Source organism: Rhinoraja longicauda, chromosome 41 (genome assembly GCF_053455715.1).
Source record: "Rhinoraja longicauda isolate Sanriku21f chromosome 41, sRhiLon1.1, whole genome shotgun sequence".
Lineage (NCBI taxonomy): Eukaryota > Metazoa > Chordata > Chondrichthyes > Rajiformes > Arhynchobatidae > Rhinoraja > Rhinoraja longicauda.
Genome location: NC_135993.1, coordinates 8,105,062 through 8,128,709, shown reverse-complemented (window position 1 = coordinate 8,128,709; position 23,648 = coordinate 8,105,062). Strand labels below are relative to the sequence as shown.

The window sequence follows — 23,648 nt, the reverse complement described above, 5'->3', positions numbered from 1 at the left end:
TTATCCTGCGTCTGTACACTGTGAACGACTTGATTGCATGATCAGGAAAGAACTGCAGATGTTGGTTTAATCGAAGATAGACACAAAGTGCTGGAGTAACTCAGGCAGCATCTTTGGAGAGAAGGAATGGGTGATGTTTCGGGTCGAGAAGGGTCTTGACCCGAAATGTCACCCATTCCTTCTCTCTAGCATGCTGCCTCCCGCTGAGTTACTCCATCATTTTGTATCTATCTTCAATTGTAATGTACAGTCTTTTCGCTGACTGAATAGCATGCAACAACAAAAAGCTTGACACTGTACTTCGGTACACACGGCAATAAACTAAACTAAACTAATCTAGATGCATGAACTTCTGATATCCCAGAAAGAACATTGGGAAATTGGATGATGAATCACTATGGTTTCATGTAAATAAAAGAACACAAGCAGGCAGCTCTCACATTGTGGTAGTGCAAAATCAATACCATTGGAGAATGGAGAACTGGTTTGAGTGATCTTTGCCCCCTTTGGCTTGGCTCTGTCCCCATTTATCGAATGAAATCAACTGGAAAATCAAAATTACGGAGTGAATACAGTAATGCTAAGATTGATTGCTTTCTTGAAACTATTGACGTATGTTAAATCTAATGCATTATTAACACATCAGATAGTTTAGCTATTTCACAGTTTTCTTTCTTATCAGAAATTCTGGCATGTGATAAATTATATTTCCAGAACCTTGTTCATTAGGTATTTATGCTGATAATTTTTATATAATAGATGTTTTTAACTACTTAGCTTGCAGATCCATTGTTTTGTACTGATTTGCTTTGACGTTGTAGAGTGATGTGGATAGATATTGTTGCAGGCCTTGCCATACTACGATAGGCATCAAACTCCTATGATGCCTACTCACATTACAAGTATGCAGTGCAGACAGATCATGACATTGGTTTTTATTGAATGCTGATCTGATACCAGAGCTGCCAAATTGGACTTCAATGATGCAGCCATCACCTTGATTTCAACTCGGTTGTGCACTCCAGGGTCGAGCACTGGGAAGACTCCCAGCAATGTCACCTTGCCATTTAAAGCAATCATCATCACATTTCCAAAGACTGCAGGGAGTTTTGTGGCAAAAGCAAGAACTCTGTAGACGTCAGACCAACTCTTTTACTTGCAGATATAGAGGCTGTAGGAAATAATGTCTTTCCAGTCCACCATTGTGTGCAGTGTTGGATCTAGATTCTCTGTTGTTCCTTGACATTTCATGCATATTTCCACACAGGCCTGTTGATGCTCCAAGCATTTCCTTCTGCATACCAATCAATTTATTCTAAGAGCTTAATTCTCTACTGCAGAATTTATGCAAACTTGCCACCTACTCTCACTGCCCTAGCCAGACCTCCCAATTTCCAGACCTCCCAATTAATCCAGCTCCGGTTCCAGACCTCCCAATTAATCTTACACTGCCCTAGCCAGAGGTCACTTGCACCCAGTTACTAACCATGTGCATATATCATGATATATGTCAGTAGCTGAGAGGGTAGCTGCAGATTTTTAGTTTAGTTTATTTAGTTTAGATATACAGAGCGGAAACAGGTCCTTCGGCCAACCAGATCCGTGCCAATCAGGACCAGCGATCCCCACACACTAACACCATCCCACACACTAGGGGCAATTTTAAATTTTACAGAAGCCAATTAGCCTACAAACCTGTACATCTTTGGAGTGTAGGAGGAAACCAGAGCACCTGGAGAAAACCCATGCAGGTCGGTGAGAAAGTACAAACTCCCGTACAGACAGCACCCATGGTCAGTTTCGAGACCGGGTCTCTGGTGCTGTAAGGCAGCAACTCTACCGCTGCCTCACCATGCTGCCCACGCATTGAATGGTTGTGAATGTCTGAATGGTTGTGAGTGTTCGAGTGAGTAACAGAGTTCCTTTCTTTTCACGCTTGCTGCTGAATCAGTACTTAATTTTAAGATTTCTTTCTTGTCAGCAGAGGGCGGTGGAATGAGGGGGAATGAAGGGGGATTGAAGAAGGAGGGTGAGATTAAAGGACCTCTTCATCATCGATGGTCTCAGCTCAGCCATTAACCATAGACTTGTTAAGGAATGAGCAAGCATCTGTAGTCAGTGGCTACATTATGTTTGGGGTGTATATGCGAAGAGATTGGAAAGGTGGCCAACTTATTCTCCTTCTGTGGATTTTTGGAAGTGAGATGTTGTAGTTGTCTGGTAAATTTGGATGATCAGCTTGCTGCAGTTGAATAACTAGCATTGTAAGTAATCAACATGATTAGTTTTGTGAAACTTAAATAATGGCAAGTATGTAAGAACGTAGTGGCCATTTGAATGATAGGTCCAGCAATAATTAATAGAGGTTGTTGGTAGGTGATGATAGAGTGTGTGCATTAAATAGTGTATGCTTGTTGGTGATGGGGTTGTTTGGAGATGGCATTTGAAAGTCTATTTATACCTTAACTGCATGTGTGAAGTCATTGTACATTTTCTTCTTTGCTGTTACGCTGATCAGCCAAAACATTATGACCACTGACAGGCGAAGTGAATAACATTGATCATCTTGTTACAATGGCACCTGTCAAGGGGTGGGATATATTAGGCAGCAAGTGAACAGTCAGTTCTTGAAATTGATGTGTTGGATGCAGAAGAAATGGGCAGGAGTAAAGACCTGAGCGACTTTAAGAAGGGCCAAATTGTTATGGCCAGACGACTGGGTCAGAGCGTCTCTGAAACGGCAAGGCTTGTGGGGTGCTCCCGGTCAGCAGTGGTGAGTACCTACCGACAGTGGTCCGAGGAGGGACAAACCACAAACCGGCGACAGACAGGGTGTTGGGCGGCCAAGGCTCATCGATGCGCGAGGGCAACGAAGGCTATCCCATCTGGTCCGAACCGACAGAAGGTCGACTGTGGCACGTCACAGAAAATTTGAATCTGTTTTCAACTGACTACCATAACCTCCAGTACTTCATCTGAAAATATGTTTACCACTCATGCCAAGTACAGCCGTATCTTACATCACTCACTAAAGATCTGGTTCCAGACATAATGATTCCCTTTGTAAATTGTCGACGTTTTAATCAGCTGCAGCTCGCCTACTTATGGTAGCCACTCCAATGGCGATATGTTAATTATAATTACCAATCCAGTTAGTGCCAGCTAATTGCTCAGATCACAGTAATGATCACAAAGCATGAAATGTGATATTGTTAAATCTTTTGACCACCATTAAATAATTTTCAAGTGATCAAAATATGGTTTACTTTTTCAAACATCTGTCAAATTGAGTCCTCAAAATTTATAAATCAGTATGTTGGTACTTTCTGTTCCATAGTTCAATGAATTCAGAAGTTAATGTATACTAATATAGTACTTCTTTCAGTGCAAATCTAAGGATATTGTGATGAGGGCAGCACGGTAGCGCAGCGGTAGAGTTGCTGCTTTACAGCGAATGCAGCGCCGGAGACTCAGGTTCGATCCTGACTACGGGTGCTGCACTGTAAGGAGTTTGTACGTTCTCCCCGTGACCTGCGTGGGTTTTCTCCGAGATCTTCGGTTTCCTCCCACACTCCAAAGACGTACAGGTATGTAGGTTAATTGGCTGGGTAAATGTAAAAATTGTCCCTAGTGGGTGTAGGATAGTGTTAATGTGCGGGGATCGCTGGGCGGCACGGACTTGGTGGGCCGAAAAGGCCTGTTTCCGGCTGTATATATATGATATGATATGATATGACATTCAACCATTTTAATTCTAATCCATATTTAGCTTTAAGTAAATATTACCAAATTTTGTTGTTTAATCTCTGGTTAATATTGTTTTTTGCTACTTGTTATTGTATCACATTATTCTGCACTGTAATAAAATTATCTCCTTACGTCAATGTCCTCATGGGTTAAAGACCATGTCTTATTGCAGGTTTTGCGCCCATTTGGCCTAGAAAAAAATACAAATAGCATTATTTAGTCCGAACCATCCATCATGTCAAGTCCAACAATCTAGCTATCATTCAATTCAGTAAAATCCATTTAATCTTTCCAATACTTCTAATCTAATTATGTGTCCAGTTCACTCAATGACCATTCCAAGAAAAATCAAAGCCAACTAATTGTCTACCAACCCAGATAAACAAATAGAAAATTAATAACATGTTGTTTAAATAAAGATGTGCATTTTTATGGAAGCATTTCTTTTCTTCCTGATATTTCCAACGTCTTTTCTCTTACATCTCAGCTCAAATAGCTGGAATTAAGAATGAGACCTGATTCTTTTTTTGTTAGGCTAACACAAGTGATACCCGAGCCTAACATGGCCTTTATAAAACACTGTTAGTTCTGGGGGATGATCCAGTCTAACTACAAAGATAATGGAATAAGCATTAGTTGTCATTGTAATATAAGGAAACCTTCCCAACTAAGGAAAGACTGTAAGAAGATAACTGCAGATGCTGGTACAAATCGAAGGTATTTATTCACAAAATGCTGGAGTAACTCAGCAGGTCAGGCAGCATCTCAGGAGAGAAGGAATGGGTGACGTTTCGGGTCGAGACCCTTCTTCAGTCACCCATTCCTTCTCTCCCGAGATGCTGCCTGACCTGTTGAGTTACTCCAGCATTTTGTGAATAAGGAAAGACTTTTACTGATGTCCACAAACCATTCTGTGCTTCCCACTGATCGTGGAGGGATTCATTATATCGGTGCATGCTACATGCTCTCTCATAAGGGAAAGGATAAGAACTGTGGAAAGGAGGCAGGTGAAGATCAAAGGGATCAGACTGTCTTCCCCTCCTAATGTTTTTCTTATTCATAAATAGGACGTGTGTGCCCCAGGTAAGGCTAGCATAATTGCCGTTAAGAATTTTGGTTATATAGCTGCCCCTGTTAAGATTGTGGTCAGTGGCAATTTGCAGGATGATAATAACATAGAAACATAGAAAACAGTTGCAGGAGGAGGCCATTCGGCCCTTCGAGCCAGCACCGCCATTCATTGTGATCATGGCTGATCATCCACAATCAGTAACCTGTGCCAGCCTTCTCCCCATACCCCCTGACTCCGCTATCCTTAAGTATAATAAAATAACTGCAGATGCTGGTACAAATCGATTTATTCACAAAATGCTGGAGTAACTCAGCAGGTCAGGCAGCATCTCGGGAGAGAAGGAATGGGTGACGTTTCGGGTCGAGACCCTTCTTCAGACTTCCGCTATCCTTAAGAGCTCTATCTAGCTCTCTCTTGAATGCATTCAGAGAATTGGCCTCCACTGCCTTCTGAGGCAGACAATTCCACAGATTCACAACTCTCTGACTGAAAAAGTTTTTCCTCATCTCAGTTCTAAATGGCCTACCCCTTATTCTTAAACTGTGGCCCCTGGTTCTGGACTCCCCCAACATTGGGAACACGTTTCCTGCCTCTAACGTGTCCAGCCCCTTAATAATCTTATACGTTTCGATAAGATCTCCTCTCATCCTTCTAAATTCCAGTGTATAAAAGCCTAGTCGCTCCAGTCTTTCAACATATGACAGTCCCACCGTTCCGGGAATTAATCTAGTAAACCTACGCTGCACGCCATCAATAGCAAGAATATCGTTCCTCAAATTTGGAGACCAAAACTGCACACAGTACTCCAGGTGTGGTCTCACTAGGGCCCTGTACAACTGCAGAAGGACCTCTTTGCTCCTATACTCAACTCGGGGCAATTCTAGGGGCAATTTACAAAAGGCTAATTAACCTTCAAACCCACGCGTCTCTGGGGTGCGGGAGGAATTCAGAACACCTGGAGGAAACCCAAGCAGTCATAGGGAGAAGGTAGACACAAAATGCTGGAGTAACTCAGCGGGTCAGGCAGCATCTCGGGAGAGAAGGAATGGGTGACGTTTCGGGTCAAGAAATGGTCTCGACCTGAAATGTAAGAAAATAACTGCAGATGCTGGTACAAATCAAAGGTATTTATTTCACAAAATGCTGGAGTAACTCAGCAGGTCAGGCAGCATCTCAGGAGAGAAGGAATGGGTGACGTTTCGGGTTGAGACCCTTCTTCAGACTGATGTCAGGGGGGCGGGACAAAGGAAGGATATAGGTGGAGACAGGAAGATAGAGGGAGAACTGGGTAGGGCGAGGGGAAGAGAGGAACAGAGGAACTATCTAAAGTTGGAGAAGTCTATGTTCATAATGTTGGGCTGCAAACTGCCCAAGCGAAATATGAGGTGCTGTTCCTCCAATTTCCGGTGGGCCTCACTATGGCACTGGAGGAGGCCCATGACAGAAAGGTCAGACTGTCGAGACCCTTCTTGACCCGAAACGTCACCCATTCCTTCTCTCCAGAGACGCTGCCTGACCTGCTGAATTACTCCAGCATTTTGTGAAATAAATGTCTCCACCCGAAACATCACCCATTCCTTCTCTCCCAAGATGCTGCCTGACCCGCTGAGTTACTCCAGCATTTTGTGCCTACCTTCGATTTAGACAAGCATCTGCAGTTTTTTTCCTACCTATTCCTAGTCATAGGGTGAATGTGTAAACGCCACATGGACAGCACACAAGGTTAGGATCATACCCGGGTCTCTGGCGCTGTGAAATGGCAGTTCTACCCGCTGCGTCATTGTGCTGCCACTGATGCTGCCAGAGAAATTGAAGGATTTTGTGGAAACAGCATTCATATCATATCATATATATACAGCCGGAAACAGGCCTTTTCGGCCCTCCAAGTCCGTGCCGCCCAGTGATCCCCGTACATTAACACTATCCTACACCCACTAGGGACAATTTTTACATTTACCCAGCCAATTAACCTACATACCTGTACGTCTTTGGAGTGTGGGAGGAAACCGAAGATCTCGGAGAAAACCCACGCAGGTCACGGGGAGAACGTACAAACTCCTTACAGTGCAGCACCCGTAGTCAGGATCGAACCTGAGTCTCCGGCGCTGCATTCGCTGTAAAGCAGCAACTCTACCGCTGCGCTACCGTGCCGCCCATTGATGGTGTCCCTCCAGTTTGAGGCCAATTGAAGGTGCTACTTTTAGTAAACTATGTGATAATTTAATTGAGCTTGAGCTGTAACCCTGTGGCTTTCCATAATCTTGTTGGAAAAGGTGATTCAGATTGTACTTTACCCCCAAAATACAACAAAACACTGTACCACTAGAACAATGCTCGCAACATCCAATTTATCTAGCATGAAACAGATTTTTATTTATGGATGATACATGCACAAAGGTATTTTTTTAAGATGATTTGTGTGAAAATATATTTTGTATGTTTTGCAAAATGCCTTTGACAGTTGAAACCTACAGGCTCCAGATACGATAACACTTCAAGCTGGCAAAAATAGTCAATGGATAGTTAATAGTTGAAACTAATTACCAGAGTCCATGTATAGTCCATCCATCCACATGATCTGGAATCCTGCAGTCTTTTTCTGGCAAAGTCTAGATTCAGAAACAGAAACAACTTTTTTGGGGCTTTTTTTCCATAATTTTGTTTTTACATTATAGTTGTTCAGTTGTATCTGAACTAAATTGACAAATAATGAGAGTACAGATTATTTTAAGTCTGAAGAAGGGTCTGGACTGGAAATGTCATCTATCCCTGTTCTCCAGGGATGCTGCTCAGCTAGTTCATCATTTTGTGCCTTTCAATAGCCAATAGACAATAGGTGCAGGAGTAGGCCATTCGGCCCTTCAAGCCAGCACCACCATTCAATGTGATCATGGCTGATCATTCTCACAGTACCCCGTTCCTGCCTTTTCCCCATACCCCCTGACTCCGCTATCCTTAAGAGCTCTATCTTGAATGCATTCAGAGAATTGGCCTCCACTGCCTTCTGAGGCAGAGAATTCCACTTTCCTTGTCATAAGAGACTTCAAGTCATAGATACACAGCGTGGAAACAGGCCCTTTGGCCAAACTTGCCCACATTGACAAACATGCCCCATCTATACTAGTCCCACCTGCCTGTGTTTGGCATGGATCCCTCTACGCCTAACCTATCCATGTACCTGTCAAATGCTTTTTAAATGTTTTGATAGTACCTGCCTCAACTACCACATTTTTTTGTGTAAAAAAAGTTGCGCCTCCTTTTCCTATGAAATCTTTCCCCCTCACTTCAATAATAATTTTTTTGCTGGAGAGTATTATCGATCACTGTCCTTTCACCTTAGAAATTCATGTAGGTCCAGAACATTTCTGAGGGACAATAGTGGTGAGTTACCACTGAAATTCAGGGAAGGTTAAGGGTTGTTGAAGCTTGCTAGAATATAGCATGACGTTCTTGCATCAAGAGTTTAAGAAAATAACTGCAGATGTTGGTACAAATCAAAGGTATTTATTCACAAAATGCTGGAGTAACTCAGCAGGTCAGGCAGCATCTCAGGAGAGAAGGAATGGGCGACGTTTCGGGTCGAGACCCTTCTTCAGACTGATGTTGATCATCTCAGAGATCAAATTTTCGTAAAGCATTATTGATTCAGCACATATCACAGCTTTCAACCCAACCTATCCATATTCTCCAGAGATGCTGTCTGACCTGTTGAGTTACTTCAACACTTCGTGTCCTTTTGTGTAAACCAGCATCTACAGTTCCTTGTAGGAAAAACAAAACTGCAGCTGCTGGTTTAAATCGAAGGTAGACACAAAATGCTGGAGTAACTCAGCGGGTCAGGCAGCATCTCGGGAGAGAAGGAATGGGTGACATTTCGGGTCGAGACCCTTCTTCGGACCCTTCCAGTCTGAAGAAGGGTCTCGACCCGAAATGTCACCCATTCCTTCTCTCCCGAGATGCTGCCTGACCCGCTGAGTTACTCCAGCATTTTGTGCCTATCTACAGTTCTTAGAAACATAGAAAATAGGTGCAGGAGGAGGCCATTTGGCCCTTCGAGCCAGCACTGCTCCTTGTTTCTACATTCTATCCTTTTTGTTTCCTCGGTTCCACAAATCCTGAAATCAATGTTTCTTTTGTTCTTTATCAAGACATGGAATTGCATTTTCAAAGTTTGTCTTGTCCACTCTTGTTCCTCTTCTTGTTCCTTTGATCCTGGTCCAACCAAAAGTTTGATCACCAAGCTTCTTTTTCTGAGCTTGGTGCTCTTTGATATTGTAAATATTTTTCTCTCTTCGTGGATTGACACACCACACCAGAGTTGCCTTCAAAACACGTTTTTTTTTAAAAAACAGGAACTTTCTGCTAGAACATTTCTGCTTCAATGTTCCTGAAAACGTTGTCACTTCCATAAATCATATTTATCTTTCCCATGTGAATCCTTCCGACCTACTTCCCTGCTCTTTCACAGTCTTGGTGCAGCCCTTACTAAAGTTACATTCTTCCCTTTATGAGTAGCCATAAGCTATCCCTCCATATCCGACTTGACCAACCAGTACCCCTCAATACAGTTGGCTACTTAATCCTCCTGCAACTCCTCTAATGTCTAACTTGGTGGAGCTGCTCTTGATTTTATTCTTACTTATTAAACTCTTGCTCGTGCCGGTAAAGATTTAAAGTTCCCTTGGGTCCAAACCTCTTCTGCAACCCTCCCGGCAACCCTCCCCTAACTGACGACCCCTGGAGCCGTTGCCGGCCACAGAGTCTCCTTCATGGGCGGGAGAGGAAAGGGGAGAGGGAGCCACTCACCCCAGCCCCGGGCGGCCATCGCAGCGGCCAGAGCGAGCCATGGACCCATTGGGTGCAAACCTCTCCTGCAGCGGCAGCTCGACGGTGACAGCCATCTTCTTTGACCCTCTGCCACTGCCCGGGGCTGGGGTGCACCATGGGAGGAAGGTCAGGCGCGGGGCACGCCGGGACGGCGACGGTCCTCCCGGTGGGGGGTGGGGGGGAGTGCATTTATTAAAGTTTATTGTTAATTGCTTTTAAAATGTAAGAAAACATGATTAATCGAGACCGCAGGTGAATGGTGAGTAGGGTGGGCCTAAAATTGTTGCGCTATCGTGTACCATTTTGGCTGTATTTCAGGTACGCACAAACAAACAACAAACAAACAGACAATTTGAGAGTTTGAGTAATATGTAGAAGATAGATGATTTTCCTCTCTAAATATCTCTTTCTTTCTCTCGCTCTCTCTTTATTTGAAATACAGCCTAAACTCCATCTCATTGACCAGAGCTTTGACATCTTTGTTGAATACTTCATGTGGCTTGATGTTAATTTCTTCTTTAACAATTGATGGGGATTCCCCATTGAAGCATTTAAGATGTTTCAATATATTAGAGGTGGTATTTAAAATCTGGTTGATGTTGTCAGAGATTTACCCACGCTATATATACATTTGGTACTTTGCATAAAACACCAACAGATCGCAATTGAACAAACTTTTAAAATAAGGCCATTCAGTTGTGTCTGTTTTATCTGAGGGAGGTCCAGGATTTTAATTTAACTCACTAAATAAAGCAACATTTCTTGAGTCTTCTCAGAGAAACATTTAAGCTATTTTGAATGTGCCGAGATTTTTCATTTGTTTCAGCCTGTTGATCTAATGCATCTGCATTGGTTTTGATCAAGTATTTGACTGTTTCGACACAGAATGCTGGACTAACTCAGCGGGCCAGGCAGCATCCCTGAAGAGAAGGAATGGGTAACATTTTGGGTCGAGACCCTTCTTCAGACTCTTTTCCTGCTGAGTTACTCCAGCATCTTGTGTCTATCTTGGGTGTAAACCAACATCGACAGTTCCTTCCTACACATTTGACTGGCTCACTTAGACATCTCTGAAATCTAAATACCAGAAAATTGATTTAAATTTTTTTTTTGAAAAATATCTTTGTTCTTCGTCAAATTGAAATATAAGTTTTAATGAACCTCTCCGCTTGTCACGTGACCTTTGTACAACGCCTCCATCTGGCTTTTACACTGAATATCAGGTACCAACAAAATAATGGACAATATTTCAACCAGTAGTATCCCAAGGGTTCTGTACTTTACAGAGTCAACCATTTAAACTTAGCTTTACAAAAAAAAAATACATATAACATTTATTTGCAAAATTCTTACCATGCAGAATGATCCTGGCCACAGTTGAGCAAATTGCAAACACTTCCACTTGCAGCTTTAAAACAAAGTTCATACAATGAGGAACTGTGATTTCTATTTTCAAAGAGTAAAATGTGACCCTGAAATTTTACTGATGATATCCCATTTTAATTTCGGCTGCATCCTATTTGACCTCTTAAGGAGATGTTTGAAAAGGGCCATTTGCCTTTTTGTTAGTTTGAGCCTTTAATGCTCTCCTTCCCAATCTAAAGCTTTAAATTAGGAAAACTAGTGCAGAATGTTGAGGCTTGTAATTTTGGATTGATACTTGACTATTGTGCATGTGGATTTTCCTTGAGACCTAATGGGTAACTATATTTTTCGTTTGGTGCTTAAGCAGGGCAGAAAACAAAGATTCTACTTAAACTCTGACTAGTTAGCTAATTTGCAATGGAGTTCAAAGAAGGGATGTCGTGCTCAAGATATTCTTTTAAGTAGCGAATCAGGCTCAAATACAAATAAAACACAAATTATATATTCTCAAAGGAAGAGCCTGCTGGTAGAACAAAAGCTACAAAGAACAGTAAACCCTGAATCTTTTGTTTATTTATTTATTTTAATGTTTTATTTACTCTGTAAAGCGTCTTTGAGTTTCCAGAAAAGCGCTATATAAATTAAATGTATTATTATTATTATTATTATTATTATTATTAAGCAACACAATGGCTAGACTGTGAAAATCATTCATCACAGATGTCAACTGACCTACTGAGCATTTCCAGCATTGTCTATTTTTTTTCACATCTGCAGTTATTAGCTCTCTGAATACTATGTGAAAGATTACATTGCAACATAGAGAAGTGGAGAGTTCTGCAATTTGTTTAGGTACTAAGTTTAGAATAGCAGCTGCAGCAGACAGTAACGCACTGAACCTACCTGTCAAAAACATCAGTCTGAATTATCGTGGTACCTATTGGGCCAAAAAGTACAGCCAAACATATCGCAGTGTACAAGGACATGACTGAAACACAGTCACTGTTCTCCTGTGAAAAAATAGAACATATCAATCAATAATACTGTTGGGAATTTTTCTAAAGACATGTTAAATCTAGGAAGAAAATTAACAACTATTAATATAGAAACATAGAAACATAGAAAATAGGTGCAGGAGTAGGCCATTCGGCCCTTCGAGCCTGCACCGCCATTCAATATGATCATCCAATTCAGTATCCCGTACCTGCCTTCTCTCCATACCCCCTGATCCCTTTAGCCACAAGGGCCACATCTAAGTCCCTCTTAAATATAGCCAATGAACTGGCCTCAACTACCTTCTGTGGCAGAGAATTCCACAGATTCACACTCTCTGTGTGAAAAAAAACTTTCTCATCTCGGTCCTAAAAGACTTCCCCCTTATCCTTAAACTGTGACCCCTTGTTCTGGACTTCCCCAACATCGGGAACAATCTTCCTGCATCTAGCCTGTCCAACTCCTTAAGAATTTTGTAAGTTTCTATAAGATCCCCCCTCAATCTTCTAAATTCCAGCGAGTACAAGCCGAGTCTATCCAGTCTTTCTTCATATGAAAGTCCTGCCATCCCAGGAATCAATCTGGTGAACCTTCTCTGTACTCCCTCTATGGCAAGAATGCCTTTCCTCAGATTAGGAGACCAAAATATACAAATTATACAAATAATATGGCACATTCAGAAAATTAAAATTTTGCCATGTATTGCAAATTACTTGCCTGATTTTAGCGCCCAATTTTTGAGAACGTGCTGGATTTTCACAAAAATTACACTCACTTTTTCCAGTGTTAAAATTAATTTCTTACTTTTCCTTTTTGGCCTTTTTTCTGTCACTCCCAATCCAGTGTTTCTTTATATTTTTATTTGTGATTCTAATAAACATTAAATCACCCTCAGTCTTTACATTTCATGTTTTAAAAAACTTGCCCTGCACATCTTCAAACTTTGCCTCTCTCACCTTGAAGCTATGGTCTCTAGTCTTTGATATTTCCAATTTTCCATCCTGAGAAAAGGATCCCGACTGTCTAGCCTATCTATGCCCCTCATAATTTTATCTACTTCTATCAGGTCACCCTGTAATCTCCAGGATTCCAGAGAAAACAATCTAAATCGTTCCAACCTCTCCTTCTAACTAATAAATAACTAACGGCGGCACAGTGGCGCAGCGGTAGAGTTGCTGCCTTACAGCGAATGCAGTGCCGGAAACCCAGGTTCGATCCTGACTACGGGTGCTGTCTGTACGGAGTTTGTACGTTCTCCCCGTGACCTGCGTGGGTTTTCTCCGAGATCTTCGGTTTCCTGCCACACTCCAAAGACGTACAGGTATGTAGGTTAATTGGCTGGGCAAATGTAAAAATTGTCCCTAGTGGGTGTAGGATAGTGTTCATGTGCGGGGATCGCTGGGTGGCGCGGACCCGGTGGGCCGAAGGGCCTGTTTCAGCGCTGTATCTCTAAATCTAAATCTAAAACCCCTAATCCAGGTATAATTCTGGTAAACCTCCTCTGTACACTTTCCAAAGCTTCCACATGCTTCTTGTAATGGGCCGACCAGAACTGCACGCAATACTCCAAATGCAACCTTACCAAAGTCCCATAAAGCTGTATAGGGGTTTAAATTTAAGTCAGACCTTCTGACTCTTACATTCAATGCCCGGAAAGCAAGCATGCCACTTTCAGGGAGTTATGGACTTGCTGTTTAGAGTCATGCCATTAATTATATATTTTCCCCTTACATTTTATATGAGATACCTCCTCATTCCATGGAACTCTAACGAATATAGACAGTTTTGTCACAACACATGGTTTCCTCACGAAAATTAGATGTTAAGCGATCAATGAATTAGGGAATTTATTCACAAAATGCTGGAGTAACTCAGCAGGTCAGGCAGCATCTCAGGCGAGAAGGAATGGGCGACGTTTCCGGTCGAGACCCTTCTTCAGACTGATGTCAGGGGGGCGGGACAAAGGAAGGATATAGGTGGAGACAGAAAGATAGAGGGAGATCTGGGAAGGGGGAGGGGAAGAGAGGGACAGAGGAACTATCTAAAATTGGATAAGTCAATGTTTATACCGCTGGGCTGCAAGCTGCCCAGGCGAAATATGAGGTGCTGTTCCTCCAATTTCCAGTGGGACTCACTATGGCACTGGAGGAGGCCCATGACAGAAAGGTCAGACTGGGAATGGGAGGGGGAGTTGAAGTGCTCAGCCAGAATTAGGGAACAGTTTTTGTATTATATGGGGGGACATGGTTTCAACACCATTTCTTTTGGGAACTCGATTTCAAGATCAAGATTTCAAGATCAATGTACCAATTAAGGTACAGTGAAATTTGAGTTACCATACAGCCATATTAAGTGAAAAGCAACAAGACACACAGCCACATAAAATAAAATTTAACATAAACATCCACCACTAGAGAACCACTTGGAAATTATCAAGCCAAAAACTGTCTTGTGAAAAACAGCAATCTAGTGAAAAGAAGGTTTCCGTGTAACCGTCCCCTTCCCCCCTCCCCCCCAATCCCACCCTACAGTAATCAGGCGCCATTAACGCATAAGAACACAGCTGCTGGTTTCACCACAGGAGATCATTGAACTTGACAAGAATCACTTCCATTGACATTTGTGCGACAATACTCTACGAAACAATGGAACATCGAGCCTACTGCATTTTTAGCTTGTATTAACAGAGGAAGCAATTGAGATAGGTACAATGATAACATTTAAAAGACACTTGGACAGGTACGTGGAGAGGAAAGATTCAGAGCGATATGGGCTCGCTGGAATTTAGAAGATTGAGGGGGGATCTTATAGAAACTTACAAAATTCTTAAGGGGTTGGACAGGCTAGATGCAGGAAGATTGTTCCCGATGTTGGGGAAGTCCAGAACAAAGGGTCACAGTTTAAGGATAAGGGGGAAGTCTTTTAGGACCGAGATGAGAACGTTTTTTTTCACACAGAAAGTGGTGAATCTGTGGAATTCTCTGCCACAGAGGGTAATTGAGGCCAGTTCATTGGCTATATTTAAGAGGGAGTTAGATGAGGCCCTTGTGGCTAAAGGGATCAGGGGGTATGGAGAGAAGGCAGGTACAGGTTACTGAGTTGGATGATCAGCCATGATCATATTGAATGGCGGTGCGTACAGGCTCGAAGGGCCGAATGGCCTACTCCTGCACCTATTTTCTATGTTTCTAAATGCGGCAAATGGAACTAGCTTAGATGAGGCATCTTGGTCGGCAGGGACGAGTTGGACGGTGGGCCAATTTCCATGCTGCATGATTCAAGAAACAAAAGTAAACCTGCAGCTATGAACAATACATTTATTTTTAAATATCCTGCTTGAGAAATAGCTTTGCTATTGTGAGTCTGAAACTCTCTAGCCCCCAACCCCTTTACACCATCGCCACAGATGGTTTTGGAACGTGTCTGTCAACAACACAAGATTTCTTAAGAACACAACTATCGGGTTATAGCAGAACTAGCTGCAATAAGTGAAATCTCTCATACGTCAGACCTGACATCTCAGTTCTGTTTTAAGGAAAGATGAGAGTAATAATAAAGTTGGCAAAGCATCAGTAGTGAGAGAAGATGATGAACTCTGTTTGGATTCACGCATGTTATTTTTAAGCAATGTATGAATATACTGGGGTTTTTGGGCCAACATGCTTTTCTGATTTGAGCATTTTTCAATAACAAAAACAGCTTTAGAGATAAATGCACTTTGAGAGCTGCTGGCAAACCCTTTGGGCCCAGGCATGCTCAGTACATTCATTACATATTGCGTGCCAGGAGCATTGTGAGTTTTTATTATTTAGGTAGCCTCAAACACAGAGTCAGCTCATCGTATCCATAGTGGCTCAGCAGAACACCACCAGGTTAGTGGTGGAGCAGTCTGAAGAAGGGTCCTGACCCGAAAATGTCACCTATCTATGTTCTCCAGAGGTACTGCCTGACCCACTTGGGTTACTCCAGCATTTTGTGTCTATCCAAGGTTAGTGGTCTTTGGTACACCTTACCCTTATGGCAATATCATTGTGCCAGATGGATTATAGTCAAGAGAGTTTGATTGTCATCCATATACTAAAACTCTCGTTTGTTATCTTGTTTGTGACTGAACTTCAGCCAAAACAGTACACGATAGCGCGACAATTTTAGGCCCACCTTACTCACCATTGTCACTTTAGTGATAATGCAAGTGGTTTTATTGAAATCGGTGTTATATATTTAAAGTTATTCACATTTTTAAGTTTAAAAGGCGGGAGGGGGAGGGGAGGAGGGAGGGAGGTGGAAGGGGGTAGTGGGGGAGAAGGGAGAGGGGAAGGGGGGGTTGTGGAGAGAGGGGAGGACGGAGGACAGGGTGCTGCACCAATGCAGGAAAGGTTTGGGCCCAACGGGTCTACTTGGTCTAATATGTACCAAAAACAAAGCAATGAAATTCTTACCTGCTGCAGCTTTACAGACCCTTAAATGCAATAACCCACAGAACTGTGATCAACCTCACAGTTTCAGGAACTCTGCTAACCAGAAAAAGTTGCAGTATGGTGACATGGACATTTAAGTACTCTTCGATATTACTTGAAAGGGAACTTGATAGCAATATGTGTAGGAAAGAACTGCAGATGCTGGTTTAAATTGAAGGTAGACACAAAATGCTGGAGTAACTCAGCGGGACAGGTAGCATCTCTGGAGAGAAGGAATGGGTGACATTTCGGGTCGAGACCCTTCAGTTATGACTTAGTCAGATCTGAACTTAGTCAGATCAGGTCTTCCTGGACAAGATTTCTTAAGAACGCAACTATCGAGTTATAGCAGAATAAGTGAAATCTCTCATCAGATCTGACATCTCAATTCTGTTTTAAGGAAATATGAGAGTAAAACTAAAATTATTTTTTAGCAATATATTAGTATATTAGTATATTTTTTAGTAATATATCAGTACATTTAGTAATATTATTTTTTAATAAAGACACCCATGAGGTAATGGGTTTCTTTACCTAAATATCTTTCAGAAATTAAGAAAACGGCAGTCACGGTGGCGCAGCGGTAGAGTTGCTGCCTTACAGCGAATGCAGCGCCGGAGACACAGGTTCGATCCTGACTACGGGCGCCGTCTGTACGGAGTTTGTACGTTCTCCCCGTGACCTGCGTGGGTTTTCTCCGAGATCTTCGGTTTCCTCCCACACTCCAAAGACGTGCAGGTATGTAGGTTAATTGGCTGGGCAAATGTAAAAATTGTCCCTAGTGTGTGTGGGATAGTGTTAATGTGCGGGGATCGCTGGGCGGCACGGACCCGGTGGGCTGAAGGGCCTGTTTCCGCGCTGTATCTCTAAATCTAAAGAAATGGTCATATGTCCTGAAACAGAACAATTCCCACTTGCAGCAGCACAGCTAATCTATATGCTAAAACTCCCGGGGTGAGAGAGGGGAGGGAGGAGAGAGAGGGTGGTGGGGGGGGGGGGGGGGGGGGGGGGGGGGGGGTGGAGGGGAAGAGAGGAAGAGAGGGTGCTGCACCAATGCAGGAGAGGTTTGGGCCCAACGGGTCCACTTGGTCTAGTAAGGAATAAAGTCCTAGTCCACCCAACCTCTCCCTACAGCTCAGGCCCTCAAGTCCTGGCAACATGCTCTATAATCACTTCCATTAGTAGTGATTAAAGGACACCTTGCCACATGATTCTTTTAAAATATGATTATCTATTACTTCCAGGTTTTAATTTTTTTTTACAAATTCACCTTCACAGAGGGCATACATTTGCAAAAAATAAGTCCTGTAAATTAAATGCACTTTGCCGCAGTTTAAATGGCTCCTTTAATGGAACCAAATGTGCAGTAGCTGACTCTCAATATGGGAAAGGACAATATCACAACATCAACGACACAAATCAGACGGAAAAACAGCAAGACTACTTACCAATTGCTTGCTGGTTACAAGCGACACGAGGAGTTCTTTTGCGACTCTCTTAAGATTAGCAAAACAATATATAATTTGAACTGCTGATGGTTTAAAGGCGAATGGCAACAGAAAGGGGAAGTCATCTATTTTAAGATGTGATCTGGAGTATGTTAGCAGAACAGAAAGTAAGTTTGTAGAATGTTCCTCAACAAAGTAAGCATAAGTCAAGTCAAGTCAAGTCAATTTTATTTGTACAGCACATTTAAAAACAACCCACGTTGACCAAAGTGCGGTACATCAGTTCAGGCACTAAGAAACGAACATACAATGGCACACAAACATAACAGCAAATACATAAACAGTTCACAGCGCCCCCTCAGAGGGCCTCAAATGCTAGGGAGTAGAAATAGGTTTTGAGCCTGGACTTAAAGGAGTTGATGGAGGGGGCAGTTCAGATGGGAGAGGGATGCTGTTCCACAGTCTAGGAGCTGCAACCGCAAAAGCGCGGTCACCCCTGAGCTCCATAGCCAGATGGAGTTCATGATCAGCGGAATCAGTCTGAAGAAGGGTCTCAACCCGAATCGTCACCCATTCCTTCTCTCCCGAGATGCTGCCTGTCCCGCTGAGTTACTCCAGCATTTTGTGTCTGCCCTCAGGATCATCGGATGTGATTTTAGAAAGAATGGGCTTGATGCCTGAATACTCAGTTTCATTTCTAGGCTTTCCTGTGTTTCTATTCACCTTTTATCTTCCTTTATATAAGCAGCAAGTGCTTCCCCAGGTCAATTCCTAAAAGGAGATCAAGTGTAGCTAGCCCCTTCTGTACTTCGGCCACCCACATATTGTCTCAGAAATTCTTTGCCGAACGCTTCACAAACTTTGCCCCATCTAATCCACTTGCACAATGACAGTTCCTGTCAATATTAGGGAAGTTAAATCAGCTACTATGACAAAACGCTGAAGTAACTCAGCGGGACTGGCGGCATCTTAAGATAGAAGAAATGGGTGACGTTTTGGGTCAAGACCCTTCTTCAGACTCTTCGTCACCCAAACGTCACCCATTCCTTCTATCCAGAGGTGCTGCCTGTCCTGCTGAGTAATCCAGCATCTAGTGACTATCTTCGAGGTAAACCAGCATCTGCCGTTCCTTCCAACACAGCTACTCTTAAAACCCAGCTATCTGCAATCTCCATACATAGTTTTTCCTTCAATTCATGCTGATTATTGTGGGGGGGGGGGGAGGGGGGGCTAAAGTATAATCCCATCAAAGTGATCACACCCTTCTTATGTTTACCTCTACCCAGAGCTGTGTTGTACTTTCCGCACCACTCCCCTCCCCCACCACCACCCTGCCCCATCAGCATATCCTCAAAGTACTCCCCTAATCAATATCACAACTCCCATTGCACTAGGATTCAGGATTCAGGATATCTTTATTTGTCATCCAAAAAACAAGTCTTTTGGACGAGATTTCGTCACCCACAGTCCAACAATAAGAGCAATAAAATAAGCAAATTACACAACCCCAACCAACACAAAACACAAAAAAAAAAGAAACATCCATCACAGTGAGTCTCCTCCAGTCACCTCCTCACAGCGATGGAAGGCCAGAATGTCATTTCTCTTCCCCTGCCGTCTTCTCCCGCAGTCAGGCTGTTGAGGTTGCTACGTTCCAGGCCGCGCCGGATGGTGAAAGGTCCGCAGCGGGCCGACCCAAGCCCCACGATCCGGGGCGGACGGTGAAATGTGGGAGAGGAATGCTGTTCCACAGTCTAGTCTGTTTTTGTAGTTTTAGCACAATCCGCAGGCGTTGCCACTTTCATTTCAATGCACATCTTGTATATGTAGGTGACAAATAAACTTGACTTGACTTACACCTATTACCTCAACCTCTATCACACCAGAAGCCTCGGTACTCTGGAACATTGAGCTGCCATTCCTGTCCATCTCTCAACCGTATTTCTGCAACAGCTTTAACATCACAATCCAAGCCTTAAATTAATCTGCCTTACCTGTCAGCTTTATGCATTAAAATAAATGTAATTTAGCTTATCATACTTTCTTGTCCCCTGCCTTGCCCCTGCTTCACATGTTTACTGGACTTGCTTTATATTTGTCTCAATTTTCTCATCTATTAGAGTCACGAGGGTTTAGTTATCACATGTATTGTCAACAGAACAATGAAATTCGTACTTGCGGCAGCTTAACACTACTAACCCCTGCCAGACTCGTTTAAACCCTCCTGAGTAGGTTCCTGCTAGGATATTAAACATTAGTCCTCTTGTAGTTCAGGTGCGACCTGCCCCTCTTGTCCAGGTTACCTCTGCCCTGAGAGCAGACCCTAAAGAGCCTGTCCCACTTAGGCGATTTTTTTGGCGACTGCCGGCGACTGTCAAAGTCGTAGCAGATCGCCGAACTTTTCTTTTACCCTACGACAATGACCACGACAATGCCGAGTCAGGTCGAGATTACAGCGTCTTCGGAAACATCGCAAAATTCCCACGCTGTCAATGCTTCTCCGGCATCCTGGTTTTCGCTGAAATCATTGACAAGTCGGTAAGTACTTGAGAGTTTTGAAATATAACATCTTGTATGGGTTACTTAAAAACCAAGCATCACTGTAACAAGGAATAAACTGGATTTACTTCCAGTTTACTATTACCTGTATTGAAAAAAATAATTTTTAAAGTGGTTCAGTGGATTTTTGTGAAAAGTGTGTGGGCATTCTTTGAAAATGTACGGGGGATGCATATCTGGTTTCTGGGTTGCTTACCTGGACTGGGAGCCCACTTTAAATGTAATGGCTGAGGCCAAAAACATCGCAAAAATTCCCACGCTTACCTGACCGTCAAATTGTCGCCTCCAATCTACCTGTCAAATGTCCGGATGGTAAATAAATTGGGTAAACACAAACATTTTATGGTATTTTGAAATGACTTTACTTATATTAATATGATGTGCTTCTAAATGTATCTTAAGAGAACCTAGCAAACCTGGGGACAGCGTGCGACATCGACCGCAATAAGCAACGATACCTGGCGACAAGCCAGCTGTCGCCGAGAGATTTCAAACCGTTTGATTTCTCGGCGATGCGCTGAGATCCACTACGATCTTTGGAAGACTCCTTACAGTCACGCCCGCGACACCCCGGCAAACGTTCAGCGACAGCCTAGTCGCCGGCAGTGGCCTTAAAATTGCCTCAGTGGGACAGGCCCTTTAAAGTCTAAGAGACGGAATCTTTCTGACACACCAATTCTCCAGCCATTCATTCACTTGCCATATCCTCCCATCCCGAGCCTCATTATCTACGTTACATTTAAAGATAGGTGCATAATATCCTCATCTAGAAATGGCAAAGGGTGGTGTAAAATAACTTTGCTGTTTGAGTAACAAGAAAAAAATATCACAAGTTAATTAATTGTATTAAATATTTTGAGCCTATTTGATAATTTTCATAAGCATAGCAATTTCATAGAATTATTAAGCTTATAGACATATCGATTAACTCATGAATTGGAATGTTTCTAATTTTCCTTAAGGAAAATATTTTTTGCTTTTATTGTTTTCTGCAGCTAGGTCCCAGTAATGCCTCTTTGGAAACACCTGTTTATTAGATCGAGGAAGGGAGCTGAATGTAATCCTCTCCTTCCCCTTGTTTACTACCCTCTTCAGTGTTACTTCCTCTTGTAAGGAAGCAGCTGGCCTTTCAGACAGGCTGCAGCAGTTTAAGAGAGTGCCTTATTATCGCCTTCTCAGGGGCACTTCGGGAAGGGCATTAAATGGCTTCACCTGTGAAGCCCTTGTCCCATGAGAGAATAAAAAAATCAAAGTTCCCATGTCAGGGAAAAGAATGGTGGATGCTTCCAAATGCTGCCCTTCACATTCCATGTTTGTCAGCTGAGCTTTACAAAAAAATCTACATTATAGTCCCCAGTATTGAAAACAATAAACAGTAACCTTGTTTCTCTTTGATGGATGCTGCCATGCGCTTGAGGGTTTACAGTGGCTAAAATGAAAACTTGACTTGAACTAAGGCAACATCGAAGAGATGTGTGGTCAGCATAGTACATACAATAACCGGACCTCCTTGTCCCCTGCAATTGGCATCTGCCCAGTCAACCAGAGGGTTTCCTGTGGCCTCACTGTTAATGATAACAGAGCATTCTTGTTTCACGGGGCTTCCCCTCTTCCATTATAGATGAGGCTCTCACTAGGGTCTCTTCTGTATCCCGCAGCTCCGCTCTTGCTCCCCCTTCCCCATTCGTAACAAAGACAGAATCCCCCTTGTTCTCACCTTCCACCCCACCAGCCAGCGGATCCAACAAATCATCCTCCAACATTTCCGTCACCTACAACGGGACCCCACCACTGGCCACATCTTCCCATCCCCTCCCCTTTCTGCGTTCCGCAGAGACCGCTCCCTCCGTAACTCCTTGGTCCACTCGTCCCTTCCTACCCAAACCACCCCAACCCCGGGCACTTTCCCCTGCAACCGCAGGAGATGCAACACCTGTCCCTTTACCTCCCCCCTCAACTCCATCCAAGGACCCAAACAGTCTTTCCAGGTGAGACAGAGGTTCACCTGCACCTCCTCCAACCTCATCTATTGCATTCGCTGCTCTAGATGTCAACTTCTCTACATCGGCGAAACCAAACGCAGGCTCGGCGATCGCTTCGCTCAACACCTTCAATCAGTCCGCCTTAACCAACCTGATCTCCCGGTGGCTGAGCACTTCAACTCCCCCTCCCATTCCCAGTATGACCTTTCTGTCATGGGCCTCCTCCAGTGCCATAGTGAGGCCCACCGGCAATTGGAGGAACAGCACTTCATATTTCGCCTGGGCAGCTTGCAGCCCAGTGGTATGAACATTGACTTCTCCAACTTTAGATAGTTCCCCTGTCCCTCTCTTCCCCTCCCCCTTCCCAGATCTCCCACTGTTTTGCTGTCTCCACCTATATCCTTCCTTTGTCCCGCCCCCCTGACACCAGTCTGAAGAAGGGTCTCGACCCGAAACGTCACCCATTCCTTCTCTCCTGAGATGTTGCCTGACCTGCTGAGTTACTCCAGCATTTTGTGAATAATTCTTGTTTGCCATATCTCTACTCTAGGAGAATGAAATTTAGCTTTGGCTGCTAGCCATCCCTAAATACATGTAAGAAATAGTGGTGGCACTGTAGCTGAGTTACTGTAATAGTAACCCAGATGCTTGGTTTAACAATCAGGGACCTAAATTTAATTTTCACCTTGGAAACAATGGAATTCAGCTGATCTGAGTAGCTGCAAAATTATTGGATTGATGTGTAAACCCATCTAGTCCTTCAGCAGAATAAATCTGCCCTCCTTATCAGGTCCAGCCTGCGCCACCAACTCTTAAACATGGTTGTTCAGCTCTGTCAGTTAGACAGGCAACGGATGCACTCTCAGATGCTATAAATATGGCTGCCTTCAGAAAGGAAGGCACATCAAACCACCCTAAGTACAGAGGGTTCTTTCTACATGCTTTCACTGGAGCGACTGGGCTTGTATACTCTGGAATTCAGAAGGATGAGAGGGGATCTTATTAAAACGTATATGATTATTAAGGGATTGGACACGCTAGAGGCAGGAAACATGTTCCCAATGTTGGGGGAGTCCAGAACCAGGGGCCACACAGTTTAAGAATAAGGGGTAGGCCATTTAGAATGGAGATAAGGAAAAACGTTTTCACTCAGATAGTTGTAAATCTGTGGGAATTCTCTACCTCAGAAGGTAGTGGA

General features: G+C 43.3%; 1 protein-coding gene across 1 annotated transcript in view; it reads right to left on the bottom strand.

Annotated features, from left to right (window-relative positions):
* rnaset2l (ribonuclease T2, like) overlaps positions 1 to 18,013 on the bottom strand; it is a 42,123-nt gene extending 24,110 nt beyond the window's left edge. Inside the window, exons 1-5 of the mRNA XM_078431047.1 lie at positions 17,910 to 18,013; positions 11,915 to 12,021; positions 11,000 to 11,054; positions 7,364 to 7,428; positions 3,880 to 3,937 (exon numbers count right to left, since the gene is read on the bottom strand). Of these exons, the coding sequence (XP_078287173.1) occupies positions 3,880 to 3,937; positions 7,364 to 7,428; positions 11,000 to 11,054; positions 11,915 to 11,997 (261 nt within the window). The 5' untranslated portion in view covers positions 11,998 to 12,021; positions 17,910 to 18,013. The remainder of the gene's footprint in view (positions 1 to 3,879; positions 3,938 to 7,363; positions 7,429 to 10,999; positions 11,055 to 11,914; positions 12,022 to 17,909) is intronic.
* Between the last annotated feature and the right edge of the window lie 5,635 nt (positions 18,014 to 23,648).